This window comes from Aspergillus lentulus (genome assembly GCF_001445615.1).
Source record: "Aspergillus lentulus DNA, contig: Alt04, strain: IFM 54703, whole genome shotgun sequence".
Taxonomy (NCBI): domain Eukaryota; kingdom Fungi; phylum Ascomycota; class Eurotiomycetes; order Eurotiales; family Aspergillaceae; genus Aspergillus; species Aspergillus lentulus.
In genome coordinates this window covers 2,450,533-2,470,182 of record NW_028322122.1, presented here as the reverse complement: position 1 = coordinate 2,470,182, position 19,650 = coordinate 2,450,533, and the positions used below count along the sequence as shown (strand labels likewise).

Here is a 19,650-nt window from a genome sequence, read left to right as displayed (position 1 = left end):
CCTATCTTTCTTAGTGTATATAATGTTTGATACTCCCTTGCTTATTCTGTTCCTGGCCTTGATTGGTTATCAGAGCCTGTTGTTCATAGCTAAGATATTGTGGTTGAGATTCTCAGCTTCAGCTTATCGTACTCTTTTCTGTGCAGTCCGACATCACAATCCAGTCAAGACTATCCGAAATATGATTCAAGATCTCAAGTAAGTAGTGTACAGGGAGAGATATACACGCAACGCAACCTTTTGATGCAAGTGAACTCCCGCCTAACTCCATGTGAATCAACCCTCCAGAGCATAATTCTCAAAATCAGCAAGAAAAGCATTAAACGAACAAAGAACTATTGGGCGCGATTCCCTCTAGACCCGACTCCCCATCGATAATAGGCCAAAGTTTCTTAATCCTATCGTCGAGAATCAATCGCTCAGCCTCCCACCGCTTCCGCTCAAGGGCCTTAGCTTCCATTTGCTTCTCGCCTCCAAACCAGGCATGTTTGGCTTTCTCGATGCTCTCGCGTTCCTCTCTTTCTGCCTGCGCGACCAGCTTGGAGACCATTGTCTTCCAGTTCTCCAGGCCGACGCGGAGACACTCGGCGCAGCGGTGGCGGGGGTTACTGTCTTCCAGCCCGCCGAGTTCCAGAATGGTGGATTCGGCCATGTCGACTGCGTCGCGCGTCCAGGCAAGGCCGGTTTCCTTGGAGGAGGACGCGTAGATGATCTCGCCGATGTATGTCATAAGGCCTGCCTCTTCGCAGGCAGAGGCGGGAGTGCGGACCGGGGGTTCGTCTCCCGATGGGAGGGGCGGAGGATATTCGGCGGGAACCAACATGGTTTTAATGGAGTTGTAGAGTGAGACGAACGGGTCTCGGGTTGATTTGGGGATGGATGGGAGGACAAAAGGTTTGGCGTCAGGCGGAGGCGGGGGGAGGGAACGGCGAGCTTTAAACACCGAAGTGAAGATGGATAGGGCAGTGGGCAGATTGCCTTGCCGGGCGTGATGTACCGCCAGCGCAGTCGACACACGTAGTATATTCTCAGACGGTAGCGCTTGGGCGTCGTTCTTCAGGACCCCCGTTTTCGTGTTCACCACTTTGCTGACGTCCACCGGCGACCCGGCCGCAGCGATATCCATGGCCCAAGCATACATGTCGCGGGCGGTCTCCTGCAGACCCTTATAATCCAGCCAATCGGCATAAGCCAACGCGGCATCAAGCTTCTGCCTCGTATCAAACCCTTTCGTCGTCAAAATCTTCATATAGAACACCTCCGGACTCGGCGACGCCGGCTCGCTATCCTCCTCCCGCGGGACCTGCTTCTGGCCCGCCGGCATAGGCTTGGGCCGAGGATTCGAAGGCCCAACCACATACTCCGCAGGAGCAGAGATCCGCTGCTTCCGATCCGTCAGCCACCCCTCCAGATTCTCCGCGGCCTTGGCCGCACCCATCAGCGCCTGGTGATAGCCCCTCCGCCACGGCTCACTCTTAGCCGTGATATCGAACCCTGTCTTCCCTACCCCCTCAACAAGGATCCCACCCTCCGCCTGCTCCTTGATTCCCTTGCCCTCGCCCTCCGGGTTCTCCAGCCGCTCCAGCAGTTCCCGCAGGTACCCCGCGACCATAGGCCAGTTGGTCATGAGCTTACCGATCTGCTCGGGGTTCTGCAGCGCCTGCGCGGACCGCAGACACCAGCGACTCTTCCACGACCATTCCGACGGCGTGGGCCACTGGTGCTCGATTTCCTCCTGGTAGACGCCCAGCTTGATCACCTGGAACAGCACGAGGATGGCGTAGAACGTCAGGCCGATCCGCAGCCCGCGCGACAGGCGGCGCTTGTAGTAATCGCGGCGCTCGGTGGAGATTAACCGGGCGAAGTGCTGACGGAGATGGATCGACAGGGGCGGGAGAGGGCGAGTGCTCGCCAAGGGCGACAGAAACGGTACTTGAGGCCGGCCTAGTGGCGGGGAGAGAAGTAGAAGTCGGGATCGGTGGGTAAAAGGACGGAATTGATGGCGGAGGCCATGGATGCTCGGTGGTAGCAGTGGCCGGCTCGCTGCTGGTATTCGCCCAGCAGGGACCCGAGGTGGTAGCATGCTCTAATATTTGGTGTCGATGAAGGTCTTCAGATTCTAGCTCATTACCTTTCTAGAAAGAAGATGTTGCAGATGCATTGGACGACCAGATTGTTTGTGTTGTTTGCATCCTATGACAGTTACACATGGGTCACGTGCTATGGACCGAATCAGATCGAGGTTGAGAATTGAGATTATTGATATTCGCTGGACAAACAGGTTGATAATTCTATAAGACACTTGGTCATATGCCCGAGTGGTAATCAAGGCATTAATTTCACACAGAAACAGTATATTCTATAAACAGATCCTTCAAAGTATTTGCTCTAAATTCCCAATGGTATCACAGAACAGTCATCCAAAGCGCCTATGCTACTCTAAGAACGGTCAAAGAAGCCCTCGGTCTCGAGCATGAGGATGATCTCGTGGACGATGCTGCGCACGGTCTGCTTCGAAACATCGACGGTGAGATCAGCCTTGGAAGGTGTCTCATAGGGGTCGTCGACACCAGTGAAACCCTTGATCTCGCCGCGGCGGGCCTTGGCGTAGATGCCACGCTTGTCGGTCTTCTCGCAGTACTCGAGGGGAGTAGCAACATGGACCAGGAAGAAGTTGCCACCAGCCTGGGTAACAGCGTCACGGGCGGCGTTGCGGGACTCTTCGTACGGGGCAATAGGGGAGGCGATGACGGCGGCACCGGCGCGGGTGAGCTCACCGGCAACAAAAGCGATACGCTGAATGTTGGTGTGGCGATCCTCGCGGCTGAATCCCAGTTCAGAAGAGAGCTCGTGACGGACGGTGTCACCGAGCAGGAGAGAGACGGAACGGCCTCCCTGCTGGTTGAGGGTGACCTGGAGAGCACGGGCAATAGCGTCCTTGCCGGAGTTCATGTACCCGGTAAGGAAGATGGTGAAGCCTTGAGTGTGGCGAGGAGGGCTAGACTCGCGGAGGATCTTGACAACTTCGGGGTAAGAGAACCATTCGGGGATGGGAGCACCGGTGCGCAGACGGTTGCGCAGCTCGGTACCAGAGATATCCAGGGTCTTGACACCAGCGGGGACCTCGTCCTTGGGCTTGTACTCATCGGTGTCGGGCAGGTAGGTGACCTGCTGGAACTCGACGACCTCAATGCCGAGCTCCTCCCTGTACTTCTCGACAGCGTGCTGAGCATCGTAAGGGCCGTAGAATTCCTGGCCCTTGGAGTTCTTGCCCGGACCAGCGTGGTCACGTCCGACGATGAAGTGAGTGGCACCGTGGTTCTTACGGATGATGGCGTGCCAGATGGCCTCACGGGGACCACCCATACGCATGGCAAGACCCAAAAGACCCAGGACGGCCATTCCGTTGGGGTAGCGGGGGAGGAGAGCCTGGTAGGCGCGGACACGGGTGAAGTGGTCAATGTCACCAGGCTTGGTGAGACCGACAACGGGGTGGATCAGGACATTGGCCTGGCGAGCACGAGCAGCACGGACGGTCAGCTCACGGTGAGCTCTGTGCATAGGGTTTCTTGAGACCAGTCAGCTGCAGTTCCGCCAGATTTGTTTGTCATTGGTTGTGGCATGGAATATACCTAGTCTGGAAAGCAACAACTCGGTTCCAGCCGAGCTTGTCGAAGTGAACACGAAGCTCCGCGGGAGTGTCTATAACAGGGGTTTATTAGCAATCATTTTTCGTATTTGCAGCTCGAGCGAACGATCGGACGTACAGCGGAGAGCGACATAGTCGTAGTGGTTGAGCTTGTTGATGGCCTCAATCTTTCCTCCAACGTAGAATTCCTGAACCTTGTTGTAGAGATACTTGATGGCAGGGTGCTCCTCATCACCGCCAAAGACCAGCTTGGCTTCCTTAGCCCTACGTAATGAAAACGTTAGCCAGGCCCGCTGTACGCACGGATCTCTGATTAAACGGAGCGATTGCAGTGACCAATTGTAACGTTGCGTGTGTGGTTCCAGATAAACAACGCAGGACAATTAAACGACGCTCGCGGTGGAGAAAAGACAAGATTGACAAATGCCAAGAAGGAGCAGAACGGAACTCACTTGTCAGGGCGGTAGATATCGTCAATGGTGAGGATGGCCAGATTGCGATCGTCTCTGAAGTCGCGCAGGGTGACGCGAGAGCCGGGCTTGAGCTTGCCGTCATCGATAACAGCCTGGGACACATCCAGGGTGATGGGCATGGAGAAGAGGTTGCCGTCGGCGAGACGGACATTTTCGCAAACACTTGAGTGGAGAGAATTGCCGTCAGTACATCGGACTGCGGTTTACTGCGTGAGAAACAAAAGTGAGAGCATACCTGTCATAGTCCTTCTGGTTCATGAAACCTGTATGCGAAGTTCGGCGTTAGCAACCATTCCCAGTTAAACCCCCTCATTAGGATCCCCCTCCCGCCGATTCCCCCGCCATAGCCTTGTGGTTCCTCGACAGGAATTGAAGATGATCACTTGTCTTAAATTGAAGATTGAAGGAGTAAACTTACCCTCCAAAGGACTGAAACCACCGTTCATAATCAGTTCGAGATCGCAAAGCTGGCGCTCGGTGAGGACAATGGCAGGCAGCTTCTCGGCCTCAATCTCGAGCTCGTCGTGGCGGGGAGCATCACGGGCGAGCAGGTCCTTGAGGACACCACCATGAGGAGGATTGGCCATTTTGTGTGTGTATGAAGAGAAAGATACAGGAAACTTTTTTTTGGAAGTAAGTTATACAAAAGGTGGAATGCAATGGAGAGGGGAAGAGAGAGGGGTAGGAAGGAAAAAGTTGGCGGGCAAGAAGAGATGAGCCAAGGGAAGACAGACTCTATCTATTTAATACTAACTAGAGTTTCTTGATTACTACGAACCGTAGTCTACGGTACGGATGACTACGTAGCACTGGAAACAAGAATAATATTCTTGTCCTGCAGGCTTGATGAGTCCCCATAATACTCTCTTCAGTCCTGGCAAATGGCAGTACACTGTCCGATAGTGGAGCGGGCCTTGTGTGTCTACGTAGTTGCGTACCTTTTCTCCCTCGTACATCATTATTTTTAGTATTAGACTATTATTTCTTCTTCTCCTTCCCCCTGAACAATAACGCTGATACAGCAAGTCGGTGATCGTGATACTTTCATTCACTTCATACAACTGTTTCATACCATTGACAGTTGAGTAGGTTGTAGTGCCATCATTCGTCATCGAGATCGGCCGCCGAAATCGCCGATACTAAGGTATGCTTCATCCTACTCCATACATTGGTTCGGACTCCGTAGTACCATCTTCCATTCAACCTACTAATCCTGTAGACTATCTGCATCTGACTAAATGTACTGCTACTGCTGACAGTTGTACCTCCGTGGAAGTACATTGGATATCCTCCTGAATCGTCAGCGTCTCCTAGAACGAGTCATGATTTTCAGGGGAAGTGGGAGTAATTACTAAACTGGGACAGATGTTCTTACGTTGTCTCTCCCCACATCTTAAGCCTGATGCCTCTCAACAGGAGTCGTCTCAGCATGGACACAGAACATATAGATAGATGGACAGATACTCTGTACAAAAGCAATAAAAACATAGTCCACCTCAGATCGGGTCTCTGCAGAAAAGGTTGAAACCACAGCTCTAAAACTCCGTCTAGCCTGAAACGCCACATGCTGCTACCGATAAGCCTATCAACGGCAACTCGAGCCATCACGACATTCTCCGCACAGCTTGCGTGATTGTTCAAATTCTTTTTGAGTTTGGTCGTTCTTGGCATTTCTATCACGTGGTCAAACTAGCCCTATCTTCTCGTCCCTGCCTTGCCAGTAATGACTGTCAGCAGATGTAGGTTCTTTAGAGACTCGAATCAGTGCTTTATCGGTAACATTGAAAGAAGATTAGGTTAATAATAAAAAACCAAACGCTGGAGTAGGAAGACTTGCGTGACAGGAATCTGACTCGCAGCTCATTCTGTGGCCATCATGATGATCGATAATGGGCTTAATTCGAACCGTCAAGTCCTGGTCTTCAGGGTTAATAAGAGCTCGGTGCTTGTCTCAGACCAGAACGACCTTGCTGAATCGTACTCAACATGACCTTGATTGGGTGCAAGATCTTCGATATCTGTAGGAATGATCTGTAGGAATGACCTGGCGCTTAGCAGGTCAACTACTGAATGCTACGTGTCGGCAACCTCAAATCAAAAAAAAAAAAAAAAAAAAAAAAAAAAAAGGAGACACAACGACTGGATGTCGCTCCAAGTCAGTGTCTCGAAAGTCCCATTTATATTCATTGGCAAGGATGCTTTGGTATATGTACTCTAGCCTGCTTTCCACCGAAGGATGAACTGCCTTGAAGATGGATGGAGGCGCGACTATTGTCCAATCAAAATAGTGGTGTTCCTGCTGATAATTGTTGATTAGATTGATAAGATTAGATCTAATCACGCCATCGCCCAACCTGCACAAGACAAGACGTCAGTGCCCCTCTGTAATAGTCCGGTCAGTGCCAACATTCCTCTATCATCTTGGAATCGGCTCAGGCGTGGATTTCATGTGTCTTTGGGTCCTCTATCACTAAGCCTTGGCATGATTCATCTGTAGTGAATGCACCATACAGACTCATGGTTTTACACTACATATGCTCTTGCTCGTTGATGACTGACACATAGTATGAAGAATAAATTTGGAAGATGTAGCTTGAACGCAGCCATTCTCCAGTTTTAGTCAAATCCAATTCAGCTTCGAAAAAAAATCATTGTTTCTATCATGCTAATCGTTATTATGGATTGACCATGTGTCATCCTTTGCCAGATGCCAGTCCGCGCTATGTACAAAACCCCAAGGGTAGGAAACGGTATGGCAAGCTTTTAAACCCATTAACCCCACAATTCATAACGGCATAAATCCCTTGGCCTGGTGCCTCTAAGGGATGACAAATGATATCAAGGCTGTGTGAACTTCGCTAGATGTAACCCGAGAACGCCAGTGAAGATGCAAATCAAGAAAAGACAAGAATGTCTACGCAGTAGTGAGCTGGTTCTGAAGCGCCTGCGACAGAGCCTCCTCCTGTCTCTTACGCTCCAGCTCCATCAGGTACTGGGCGTACTTGGAGCGAGGGTTGTGGATGCCACACTCGGTCTTCTCCTGGCCCTTCCAGCGACCGGATCGCTCGTCCTCGTTCTCCTTGACAGGCTGTGTGGAGTGCCAGTCACCGATGCTCTTGTAGCCACGGTCCAGCAGTTCGTTGTAGGGCACATCGTTCTCCTTGATGTATTGCTTGACCTGTTCGAACGTCCAGTTGGCCAGAGGGTTGACCTTGATGAGGCCAGCCTCGTCGACCTCGATCACATCGAGATCGCCACGCTTGCCACCTTGACTGCGGCGACGTCCAGTGAGGACGGCATGAACGTTGAGTTCACGGTAGGCACGCTGGGCCGGTTCGACCTTGGCAACCCAGTCATAGAACTGATCGTCTGTCTCCCAGAGCTTGGCTCCGTACTTCTTGGCAAACTCTTCCGCGGTTTCGACACCAGCTGGCTTGTAAATGTGGATGTTGTTCAGAGGGTACCTCTTGCGGACACGGTCAACCAGAGCCAGGGTCTCTGAGAAGTGGTGGAGAGTGTCCAGAAAGATCAAATCAACCATCTGTGGGCGGGGCACTTGAAGCTTGGAAAGCATGTCAAGGGTGACAAGTCCGGTCAAACCAAACGCAGTGGTTTGGAAGAGATGAGGAAGGGATGTGATGCACCATCTCAAGATTTCTATGTCTGTCAGCTACTTGGCCTACTAGAGAGTCCTGAGAAGGAACACACGGTACTAACCTTGAGGCTCCAGGAACTGGAGTTGTCTGTTAAGAAACTGCAGGTGTGGTTTGGTGAAGACAATCTCTGGAGTGTAGACATCACTCGAATCCCCACTGACATAGCCGGATTCTGTCTGAAGATCTCTGGAGTCGACAGCGGCCTCCGTATCAGAGGTGTAGTTGGAAGGCAGCTTGGCAGGCATCCTGAGTTGTGTTGTGATGGACGCTTCAATGTAACCAAGGGATAAACACACAAGAACGTTGTACGATGAGTGCAACAATGAATTGGTTATGTTTATAGATCTAGAGTGGATACAGAGGTATGATGAAAGAGGGAGAACAGAACAGATTCAACTCTGGTAGACTGATTGAAGGACCAGAACAGAGATGCCAATGGCAAGACTGATATAAGAGAGAGGCAGACAGGGACGATCACGACATAATCCGGTAACGGCACGCTGCTGTCCCCTCTATGTTCTCATACTTACTTGCGCCATCTCCCCGGCTGATTTTGCCATGTTCAATCACGACATTGGCTGTGACCGCCTGCCATTTCAAGAGGCATTGCTGAAAAATTCAATTTCCTCATGCCTTGGGGAAATCACGCAATACTTGCGCTTCCGGCGTCTCCGCCCAACCGGAATGGCTTATGTCATCAGCATCCGCTTGGAAGCTCTCCTGTTCACTGTCCCTTATGGAACAAGCGTGGAACACAGGAGAATGAGCATTATTAATGCAGATGAGAAGTATTCATCCGAGCTGCAGACAGAGATTGCTCTGCTCGTCTTATCAGCTCCAGGGCTGCATCCGAAATGAGCCCGTGGTCTATCTAATCGCCTGCTAGGGTCTCTGGTTGGTGTATCAGCAAGCGTCGAAACGAGGGGAAGTAAATGTCTTACATGACACCGAATCATGATCCTTTTGTTCATCTAGACATTTAGACAATCAGTGCATAAGTCCGAATATAGAGACCTAGTATGGCCTTTATTTGTTCGGACAACTGGCGTCGCAGCCCAAGTTTTAATACTTGGCTGGTTTGATCAGCTGCTGATGTTTCTGCCGGGCGGCGAAGCGCCAAGCTTACTCTCCTACACGTGATTCATGTTTTCCTATTTGGGACTCCCCCACCACGTGCCGCCCACCGGCCGATCGACACAGGGAACTGACAAACTACCGACGACGTACTGCGACTAGTCAGAGTCAACCATCCCCGTTATCATATCATTATTATTCTTCTCTCGGACTGGCTGTTTACTTTGAGTCTCCAGTCCTCTACCAGGGTGCCTTTTGGACGATCGCTTTCGGTTGTTTGTGAAAAAGACCGCCGCTTATCCGCTCTATCGTTCTGCCCCTCTCTTCAATCACAAGAGACCTTGTCCGACGTTGCGACACAATGGCAGCACCCAACCCTATAGCACGTCCAACGCGTCCGGTGCTACGACAGTCTCTTTCGAGTAACTCCTTTATCCAGGACCATCAGCAGTATAAGCCCCCGGTTTCATTCACTCAAAACATCGAAGATGTCCTAGGAGCCTCCCGCGAGTCTCTACTACAGTCGCTCTCTAATCTCCATGTTAACCCCATCAGCCCAGACCCCGAAAAGGTCACTGAAAGCGGCATTGTTCACACCATTTTCAATCATCAGACAAATTCCCTTCCTACTGGAACTCCAAAACTGGTAGCAACTATCATCTACAAGTCCGCCAATCCCGTTCATCCTCATCTCCATCCCGACTCTTCCCCAAATGCGAATAAGCTCCCGTCCCCCATGGTTCCTGTGGGATCCGCCCCGACGGTTGATATTGAGAAGCTCCCACGGGAGCCTCCAGCTCCGGAGCCGGAGCCACTCGACCATCTGTACGGTCCGTTCGTCTCCCAGCTGTGTTTGACCAATTTCCTCCAGATTATGGAATCCCTCTCGACGCCTTACCAGCGCATGAATACCTCTCATCGCTGCTTGGATCAGGACGATCAGCCGCGCGTCGTCGAGGTTACTCTCTCTCCTCCGCCGAACCCCGAGTATCTTTCTTTCGATGACCTTCGCAAACACGAGAGCATATGGCGGTTCGAGCGCGAATGGAACGTCGAGGTGGTCCTTCAGAAGGAAAGCGTCTTCCGTCGTCACAAGCGTCTGGTCGTCTTCGATATGGACAGCACTTTGATCCAGAATGAGGTGATTGACGAAATTGCCAAATTCGTTGGCGTTGAGAAGGAAGTCTCGGTTCGTAGCGGACAGCTTCAAGTATAATGAATAGCACAACGACTAACTTTGGGCGGCCAGGAAATTACTGAACGTGCCATGAACGGAGAGCTTGACTTCTCCGCGTCGCTTAAAGAGCGTGTCGGTCTCTTGAAGGGCGTTCCAGCTGACGTGTTCGAGAAGTTGAAACCTGTACTCACCGTTTCGCCTGGCGCTCGCGAACTGTGCAAAGCTCTGAAGAAGCTCGGTTGCAAACTCGCGGTTTTGAGTGGAGGATTCCAGCCTCTGGCCGAATGGCTCGCTGGCCAACTCGGCATCGACTATGCGTATGCCAATCACGTGGGTTGCCCTGGTTCCTCATGCCGACTTCCTTAAGCCAATCATGGACTAATATCCATTTTTAGCTCGAAATCGACGAGGCGTCTCAAACTCTCACCGGCAAGCTTGTACCCACTCACCCTATTATTGATGCAAGCAAGAAGCGTGAGCTTCTCAAGTCTCTCGCGGCGGAGAACGGCATTCCAATCACCCAGGTTGTTTCTGTCGGCGACGGTGCGAACGACCTTCTTATGCTTCATGCGGCTGGTCTTGGAGTTGCCTGGCGCGCCAAGTCCAAGGTCCAGCTTGAGGCACCGACTCGTCTCAATGGTGAGAGTATGTTGGACATTCTCTATCTCTTTGGTATGACGAAAGAGGACATCAAGGAGTTGGTTTTCGACGACGCTTGAAAGCCATGCTTTCATAGTTTGGTTCCATCGACACATATCACTCTTACCACAAATGCTCTTTTAAATGAAAGGAGAGCACGGGAAGCATCCGCCTGGTGCGGACAGGCCCTCACTTCAAACTGTCTGTCAACAAGCAAAGAGAGCATTAGACGAAGGTTTCTTGCTTTCGATCCCTTATTGTCTTTGGCCTAGGGGGCTCGGATTTGATATGTGCGAGCTATCTACTCTCTTTTTCTTCTTACTATCATCTTCCGCCTTTTATTTCGCAAATCTCTTTTCGGATACCGATTCTGTTTGAGGCAGTGGGTTGTTGGGTCGTTCAAGCGTACGGAGTATAGCGTCTCATGCGGGCGTAGGGTGTGCAAGAGAGGGTTGGTAGATATGCATGAAACTTTACGAATACCAAATAGCAAACATGCACACAATGATTCCAACTCATTGATATTGTATCGTATTTGACGAATTTCAACCCGTCACACTGATATGATGATCTGTGTCATATAATAGGCCCAAGCGATGAATACTGCAGTGATGATCATACCCGAAGCGAATCCGACGAAAAACCAACAGGCGCCGATAAATGATCCTAAAGACGCAAAAGACAGGAATAGAGAGAACCTCTGCAAAAATTCACCGCGTAACCTCGTCCACGGCAACTGGCCGATCGCCGACCGTTTCCGTACCTCCAGAGGCAGCTCTTCTCTTCTTCAGCACATTCTCAATGAACGCCTCGCCGGCCTTGTAGCTGCTCCGAACGAGAGGACCTGACGCACAGTAGAGGAAGCCCATGTCAAGCGCCCGCTGGCGCCACAGCTCGAACCGATCCGGAGTAACGTACTCATGCACAGCCATGTGACGCTTCGTCGGCCGCATGTACTGCCCGAACGTGACAACGTCAACGTTCACCGCGCGCAGCTGGCGCAGCGCATCCCACAGTTGCTCATCCGTCTCCCCGAGACCAAGCATCAGCGAGGTCTTGGTGATAAGCGAGGGCTGGGCGTTCTTCGCCGCCTCGAGCACACGGATAGACTGCTGGAAGTTGGCACGGCGATCACGGACCTGAGGCGTCAGAGCTTCCACTGTCTCGACGTTGTGCGCGTACACGTCTAATCCGGAGCGAGCAACCAGCTTCACCATTTCCAGATCGCCCGCGTAATCACCGGTCAAGCACTCGACCAGGATACTAGGTGCCTTCTGTTTGATTTTCATCACCGTCTCTGCAAAGTGCCGGGCACCTCCGTCGGCTAGATCGTCCCGATCAACGCTGGTCAGGACCACGTATCCGAGTCCCCAGCGGGAGATCGCTTCGGCTGTGTTCTCCGGTTCGTGCGGGTCGAGCGGGGCCGGCGTCCGTGAGGTCTTCACGCTGCAGAATCGGCAGCCGCGGGTGCAGGTATCGCCCATCAGCATGATGGTGGCTGTGGCGGCGGATTTGTCGCTGCCGCCCCAGCAGTCGGAGATGTTGGGACACCGCGCTTCCTCGCAGACAGTGTGCAGATTAAGGCCGCGCAGATCCTTCTTAAGACGCTGGTAGTTCTTCGAGTCGGGGATCGGGGTCTTCAGCCATGACGGCAGACGGGTCATTTCCTTCTTGCGGCCGGCGGGCCCGACGAGGGCGGTCTTGAGAGCGTATGCTTCGGAGGCGTCGAGAGGGGCATTGTCGTTCCCGACAAAGTCTGCAAACGATGGGCCGGCATTTAATTTGTCTTTGAACGTTGTCCGTCTCCGTGCTGTTGTTGTCGTTGTAGTGCTGGTGGCTGATGGCGAGGGTTCTGTTGTAGCATAGCCACGGCAGCTGATGGGGGCAACGATTCCAGTTCGCGACAGGGACCTTGATGACGCACAGAGCGATCTGAAGTGACTTGTTGATACTGCCATTATGAAAGTTCTGGAGTGGTTATGTGGACGATATGAGGATTGGTAGAGTGACCATCGATGGTATTAAATTATAATTATCAGTATGATAATATTCCGCGGGAAAGGCCCCAGCAACTCCGGCGACTCAACGATTACCTCCGACGCTGACTCATCTAGATTAACTGCCTTCGGATCGTTGCCTGAGGTTTCCGCGTATGGTGCTAGGGACTAAGCACCGAGTAGGATCACTTTGATAGATTGGAGTCATTGGACTATAGATCAGAACTACTGTTGGAGTATCGTTTGATTGCCCTTAATTATCTTCTCTGTAACCATACACCAGCCACGGCCGCCAATGATATACAACACAAAGGAAAAGCGTGCCAAATTTGGACTCCAAATGGCAGGTATATAGAACGCAGTGGTCTAAACAGCAAGTGAACGACATATTCAGGAGTGATCGGAACTGAGGGAATAAAGCAAATATATAAGACCGACGGTGGTACCTGTAGTGCTCACCATAAGGGCATGAAAGTCATTCTGGATAAAATGACGAAAAGAAGATTGAGAAAATGAAAAGAAAGAGATCGGAAGCCCAGCTTATATCAAAGCTAGGCTTTGGATTCAAGCACCTGGGCTAAAACGAGTACAGCGGATTTCAACGTTTCATCAGACCGGCCGCTCACTGCGAACAGCAGGTTGTCAACAATTCGGTCCAAATCTGTACGAAGCTCTGTACTTCGCGCTCCCAGCACACGGTCTCTGATACGGGACGGTGATGTTGGAGTGAATTGCGTTGCTGGCGTTGAGCTTGGCTTCTCAGGGACTGGATCCAAGCGGGACAATGTCGACCGATAGGATAAGCTGCTGGTCCCTCGATGGGTAGAAGCCAACGAGGCCACATAGTTTCGTGCTATCAAGACCGCACAGAGACAGTCAAGCAGATTTTCCGCGACGTCTGGGAATATTTTACGAAACGGTCGAATCAACGCCTTCTCGTTGTTTTGACGAAGGAACATTATGACAGGGGACGTGAGTTTCAACATGTTGCGTGGAAAATCTTTGACGGATTGCTCCAGCTGTTCGATAGTCCATTCATGGTCCCACAACCTTCGTTCTTCCTTCTCTGACATATTGGACGACCGCGCTGGGGAGGTTTGGCTCTTCGGCGGAGAGTCGGCTCTAGTCCCAGGCTTTGGTTTGGGTGGCGAGAAGGGCGGTCCTTCTTTGAGAACCAGCTTGTCACACACTATCGTTTCGCTAGCTGTTTCTGAATGGGTTGAAACGGAATCCGTATAATGCGACTCCTTGTCATCCTGAAACTCGTCTGGCGAGTAACAGGAATTATGGGTAGCATAACCACTATCTGACATCTCCAGTGGAGTGTCAGGACTGAAGGCAGATATTTCTTGTTGGTGCATGTCGGGAGTGGAAGGGACTGGATGCTGTGTAGTATTTGGGAGCGTGTGGCTCATGGCGGGAGATGACTGTCGGGATATATCAACCAGTTTGGGCTTAGTTATGCTGCAGCTGGTGAGATCGAGAATCTGCTTTTGTATTAGTAGAATAAACGAACTAGTAGCTCTCAGACGGAGACTTACCACAGCTTCATCTGTAGCCTCCAACTCACGTTTGCCTTCCAGACGTGGAGGGCTGTTTTGGACTATCTGACACTTTCTCCGATTCAGTTCTTTTGATCTCTCGTCCTTCATATCTAGCGTCCCCGGAACACCTTGAAGCCATCTCTCAAAGTATGAGAGATTACTTGGCATCCAGCTACTCCCCTCGCTTGAAATAGTTCCTGTCCGGCTTCTCTGGGCCGTCACAACACAGCTAGAAGCTGTCCCCAGCTCTGGTAGCTCAATATCGGAGAATTCAGAGGGGGATAATGTTCGTTCCGAATCGGTGGAGGCTGGTGTGAATCGTCCCTCGTCAGACTCACATCGTTTGACCAGGTTGGAGTACGCCGCATGGACATTGGTTGGTTCCCGTGTCGCCCTTTCCTCTGCTTTGGAAACCTTACCGCGCGCACCGTCGCAAGCGTCGCATGAGTTGAAATCAGGAATACAACCGCAATGTTTCATTCGTCTCTCACCCGCCTCCATCTCAGAATCCGGTTTGGGTGAGAAGTACGTCGACGATGTGGATGGGCGCGATTCTCTGGAGTCAGACAGAGGGGGGCTCGGCAGAAGTCCGAATGTCTCCAGACTCGAAGCCAAGTTCATGTCCGATCGCCATGTTCGCAGTGTCTGATTCCCAGACATTGGCCTTGCCGCTTTCGACTCCCTTGCGGCGGCTGTGATGTTCTCCAACGAAGGGGAGCTAGGTAGGCGCAGTTGGAAAGGTTCCTTCATCTTCCGCACAGAACGAAAAGGCGAAATGCAGATGGGACCCCGGTCTGCCGGCCGTCTTGATTGTGAAGTCGTGTGGTCAGGTAGTTGCTCAGGCCGAGGAAATGTTGGTGGCATGAAAGACAGAGAACTCGTCATCTGCTTCCTTCTCCGAGGCCGATAGTCTTCCGAAAGACAGGCTGATACATGTGCATTATCCTGTGCCACGGAACCTTCTCGGGGCACACAGTAGGATGGTACGGGATAGGCGGACATTGTATGCTCATGATAGGTTGGTCTCGAGAACATCCGAGGAGATTGGTGGTTCGTGGAGGACATGTTGCATGCAGAGTCGTGAGAAGAGCAGTTAAGAGAATGAATTTGCATATAGCGTTCGGATGAGCCAAGGAAGTCAAACCAGGAAGAAAGGAACCAGATGCGAATCATCTAAAAGAGCCATCATCACCTATAACTACGAGCACAGCTTACACACTCCAACCATCCCTTGATGCCCTGGGGTGACAGCAGGCCAGACATTGGGCATGTATATCTTGCCCCTTCCGGAGAGCCCCCCCCCAGAGATTTTGGAACATGAACGAATTGGAAAGGTAACGACTTCACCATCCTTGCATGCCAGTGGGAGGTGAGATCGAAACAATCACTACGGCTATTGGATCGACCGCGGTCACTGCGCGCCACCTGCAGGGACATCACAACGTGGGTGGTCTGCTTACCCAAGTCGATCCTATTTCGTCAGAACACAAGGAATGAGACATGCAGAGCGAGGGACAAGGTAACCCTGTGATCTTCCGAAGGGACGTCACGCTGTGTTTCTGAACTCAATTGGGTTACGGACTTGATGTGCCTGTTGCACTGAGCAATCAAAGGTACGCCCCTAGGAAAGGACCCCTTGCATCGGTTGCTGTGGGCGCAGGCATTGGCGGCCATATTTGGCGATGGCCGTACAATTTCGGTAGTGGCTGCAGATATACTTTCGAAGACATCGTTCATTCATTCAGATGGCTGCAATACCAACAGGAGGCACTGTAGAGAATGAGAAAGAAGACCCAGGATGAATGACCAGCATGGTGAAAATAATAGTTCGTCTGACCTGTCTTTGTCGACCCAACCTTTTCTCAGCGAGGAGCTGCTACTATGACAGTAGGGTCAGTAGGAGGAATTGAAGGGGTGACCGAGGATTATTGTCAATGTATTGGGGCACGAACCAGAGAACCAAAGCTAATTCTTCGGAGGAAATGTCCGTTTAGTTAGATTTAATACTGTCTTCCCAAGATGAGCTTGATCGGCATTTCTAGAAGCAAATACAGAGCATCTCATCTTCCCCATGAGCAGCAAACAAGACAAACTGATCGTTTATCGCCCGCTTTATCGGTGATCCATCAAAGGAGGAAAACGTAAAAAAAAAGTTTCTATGACAGCTGCTCGTCACTATCAGCGTCTCTTTTCCTCTCTATCCTTTTCCCTCAATTCTCAGTCAAGTCGTTATGTTGTCTGAGAGCTTTATCGCGTCCACATTGACGTCCGTCAAGACGCCAGCAGCTGCGACCTTGAGAGATGTGGGAATTTGTGTGCAAGAGTGGCAGCCCTCTCTTAACCTACGCTCTACCTTCAAGAAAAGCTCAACAGCGGCCAATTGCCTGGCTGTGAGTCCGTCGCACGTGTTCGCTGCGCAGTCAGAGAAAGCCATTGTTCATGTGTACAGCCGAGAGAAGGGAAACCAGGAAGCAATCGTCCCTTTTCCGGAGCGCATACGCAGCATCGCGCTCGCGGGTGGGAAGAATGGGGATATACTGGTTCTGGGGACAGAAGGTGGACGGTTGATTTTGTGGGAGGTGAGTGAACGAGCTGTTAAAAACTCATTCTGCGTCTCTGCAAGCTCGGATATCTGACTGGGGTCCTTCGACGACAGACTTGCACTGGGCGACAAGTGGCTACGACAGCGTCGCATTTACAGCCAGTGACATCGCTCGTGGTTGATCCCACTTCCAACTTCATTCTTTCGGGATCGTCTGATGCTAGTATCCATGTCTGGTCACTCGTTGATATCCTTTCATTCACGAAACCTCCCTCTGGGCGGGACCGTCAGCAGCCAAACTCGCCCATCCGTACATTCTCAAACCATCGCGCTGCCATTACGTCCATCGCTGTGGGTCATAGCAGCGGTCGCTATAACATCGCTGTGTCCACCTCCAAAGATAACACCGCCATTGCTTGGGATTATCACACCGGACGCCTCTTGCGAACCTTCCTCCTGCCCGCCTCTGCAACATGTTTGACTCTTGATCCGGTTGACCGTGCATTCTACGTGGGATATGAGGATGGTAGCGTCCAGTCAGTCGACTTCTACAAGAGTCAGTCAATACAGCATACCCTACACGATCCTTCATTACAGTCCACGCCGTCACAACCATCAGCAGAAGACCGCTGGCTTGCTCCATCCTCCGACTTCGGTAGTGTCCACTCGCTTTCTCTGTCCTACGATGGAATGACCTTGCTATCCGGACATCAAAACGGAAAAGTCTTGTCATGGAGTGTAGCTCGACGGAAATATGCATCAACACTAGCAGATTACACCCACCCGGTGACGAATATCATTGCACTCCCCCTGGAAGGACTGCCATCTTCCGGAAATGAGCTGAGACGAGTAGCGCACACCATCGTCAAGCCCCGTTATGACCATGCTCTTTCAGAGTCTTCGGGTACGCCTGGCGCGGTCCCTGCTGACTATACATTCAGTACGCATCTGCTCGTCTCTAACACAGCCCGACTCAATTTAAGCGATCATCAAACAAATCAATTCTCTACAGTCTTGACGCACGCTTTCTTCCCTGAGTCAATGATGGAAGAAGGTCTTGCGGAGCTTGCCGCTCTCAAACATTCTGGGAACAACGGAAACCATGTCTCGGCGATTTCGCAATCAGTAGTCTCGGAGCAAGCGGCAATTGTCGATGACTCCCAGATCGCCTCGTTGGAAGAGGAAATTACCACACTAAAGAAGAAACTTGCTGTCAACGAGACGGCCCGCCAAGTTACCACGGATGAGGTGACTAAACTGCGCTCGGACCTCGCCAACCTGCATGACTACGTCAATGAGCTGCATCATAAGCAGGAACAGGCCCATCGCGAAAAGCTCCTGCGTCAAGCTCGAAAAGAAGAGCGCGAGACTCGCAGGCGGGAAGCCTGGCTTGCTGCCGAGAAGAAAGGAAAGAAGGGCGATGCCGTACTTCGGCGGATGGAATTGGAAGAGGAAGCTCAGACTAGCGAAACCGATGATCAAAGCAGTGACGAGCAATGATTGTCGCTTCTATCTCCTATCTTCCCCTTCCGCTTCCCTTCCGCTTCCCTTTCCCTTCCTTAGAGTTCTCTGTTATGACACTAGGTTTCACTGCATCTGCATACATATCGTTCGAATAGACTTCCAGGAAAGGCGCAATGGGCTAATGGTTTGGGCAAACTACATATACTGAACATTTTGCATGTGTATATAGTCATGAACCCACCAAGGGTCTAAAGCATGGACTCAATATATAAAACTATCTCAATCGTCTCATCCCTTGGACAAAAGTCCAGAACTCCTAACACCCACAACAGACGTGTATTCCAGGCCAACCCAACATCAGTAAGTCCATCGAACGCATGGACAACCACATAGCGATATTAACACTCAGTCGCCAATAATTCAAACCTGAAAGGTGCTATCATCGTTTCGGCCGCACGCCAGAAGCTGACAGATAAAAAAGCAAGAATCTAAAGAGGGGTCCCTGTATCAAGGGGCTTGGGCACTGGCTCCTCCATCCTCCCTTGCTCTGAACTCTCATCAATTGGTCCATTGCCACCGTAAAAGCAAATTGAAGGGAGCAGGCATTCCTCGGATGTCAGAAATAAGACGTCAGAACGTACAGCCTCGTGTGAGATCACCAACCAGGAATGCTTGGCTGACGGGTCTGGAAGTCGAACCTGTTTCATGGGGAAGACTTCAGACACATTCTTTAATCCAATCTGAAACGAAGAAGAGGCCAGACCAGAGCTTACAACAGAGTAGAATAGCAACCTCACCTACCTTCCCGCCCTGCCAACCCAAAGAAGCATTGAACGGATTGCTTCTTCGGAGCCTCGCCGTAGTCGCACACCTCATTGACGGGGAGATGATATATCCAATTTGGTAGCAGTCCGGTGTGCAAAGATTGAGATGCATACTCAGGTTCTTGCGTAGGGAGGGTAGTGTCTCTAAGTACGTATACAGGTCTGCCAGCAGGCGAGAAGGGTGAGAAAGCAGTCCGATTTGTTGGGTGCTGAAATTTCCCCATATCAATCACCAGCTTCACGACGAGTGCATTGATATCGTCACCTATACAATGCCATGTTCAAGGCAGAAGGCGTCTAGAGCATATGCGATGTACCCGGAACGCAGGGTCTTGCCCAATTATTTGAGCCTGAATATGACAGATTTGTCCACAGTCTGATTCTGAGAAATACGGAGGACATATCCTCGATATTGACACTAAGCTTCTCATTCACTGTATGATTCCACTCTCTACGGTCACTCGGTGTATAGGCAGCAGATGCTCTTGAAATGAAGGGAGCGTCATGGCTGCCATCGCAAACGTCGATATTGAAATCATTGCAATGTTTTCGCCTTTGCAGGTTGTCGCCTCTGCAAGTCATGCGATCGAAGTATGTCGAATAACTGCCGA

At 51.2% G+C, this 19,650-nt stretch overlaps 7 protein-coding genes across 7 annotated transcripts; 2 read left to right on the top strand and 5 right to left on the bottom strand.

Moving 5' to 3' along the window:
- Nucleotides 1-319: 319 nt before the first annotated feature.
- ALT_2105 (uncharacterized protein) lies at nucleotides 320-2,083 on the bottom strand (the record flags this gene model as incomplete). The annotated part of the gene is made up of 1 exon (XM_033561985.2): nucleotides 320-2,083. The coding sequence occupies one exon, from the start codon at nucleotides 2,081-2,083 to the stop codon at nucleotides 320-322; it is 1,764 nt and encodes a 587-aa protein (XP_033417876.2).
- Nucleotides 2,084-2,439: 356 nt separating this feature from the next.
- Nucleotides 2,440-4,709, bottom strand: sC (sulfate adenylyltransferase; the record flags this gene model as incomplete). Its single annotated transcript, XM_033561984.2, has 6 exons — nucleotides 2,440-3,568; nucleotides 3,633-3,702; nucleotides 3,768-3,913; nucleotides 4,102-4,284; nucleotides 4,358-4,385; nucleotides 4,541-4,709. The coding sequence occupies 6 exons, from the start codon at nucleotides 4,707-4,709 to the stop codon at nucleotides 2,440-2,442; spliced, it is 1,725 nt and encodes a 574-aa protein (XP_033417875.1).
- Nucleotides 4,710-7,036: 2,327 nt separating this feature from the next.
- On the bottom strand, nucleotides 7,037-8,023 carry met16 (phosphoadenylyl-sulfate reductase (thioredoxin); the record flags this gene model as incomplete). Its single annotated transcript, XM_033557877.1, has 2 exons — nucleotides 7,037-7,779; nucleotides 7,840-8,023. The coding sequence occupies 2 exons, from the start codon at nucleotides 8,021-8,023 to the stop codon at nucleotides 7,037-7,039; spliced, it is 927 nt and encodes a 308-aa protein (XP_033413768.1).
- A 1,190-nt stretch (nucleotides 8,024-9,213) lies between these two features.
- ALT_2102 (phosphoserine phosphatase SerB) lies at nucleotides 9,214-10,748 on the top strand (the record flags this gene model as incomplete). The annotated part of the gene is made up of 3 exons (XM_033557878.1): nucleotides 9,214-10,041; nucleotides 10,102-10,359; nucleotides 10,425-10,748. 3 exons carry the CDS (start codon nucleotides 9,214-9,216, stop codon nucleotides 10,746-10,748), a joined length of 1,410 nt encoding a protein of 469 aa, XP_033413769.1.
- A 630-nt stretch (nucleotides 10,749-11,378) lies between these two features.
- Nucleotides 11,379-12,626, bottom strand: ALT_2101 (lipoate synthase; the record flags this gene model as incomplete). Its single annotated transcript, XM_033557879.2, has 1 exon — nucleotides 11,379-12,626. One exon carries the CDS (start codon nucleotides 12,624-12,626, stop codon nucleotides 11,379-11,381), a length of 1,248 nt encoding a protein of 415 aa, XP_033413770.2.
- Nucleotides 12,627-13,216: 590 nt separating this feature from the next.
- On the bottom strand, nucleotides 13,217-14,959 carry ALT_2100 (uncharacterized protein; the record flags this gene model as incomplete). Its single annotated transcript, XM_033557880.2, has 2 exons — nucleotides 13,217-14,152; nucleotides 14,207-14,959. The coding sequence occupies 2 exons, from the start codon at nucleotides 14,957-14,959 to the stop codon at nucleotides 13,217-13,219; spliced, it is 1,689 nt and encodes a 562-aa protein (XP_033413771.2).
- A 1,481-nt stretch (nucleotides 14,960-16,440) lies between these two features.
- ALT_2099 (putative ribosomal assembly complex component Ipi3) lies at nucleotides 16,441-18,251 on the top strand (the record flags this gene model as incomplete). The annotated part of the gene is made up of 2 exons (XM_033557881.2): nucleotides 16,441-16,788; nucleotides 16,866-18,251. 2 exons carry the CDS (start codon nucleotides 16,441-16,443, stop codon nucleotides 18,249-18,251), a joined length of 1,734 nt encoding a protein of 577 aa, XP_033413772.1.
- Nucleotides 18,252-19,650: the final 1,399 nt, after the last annotated feature.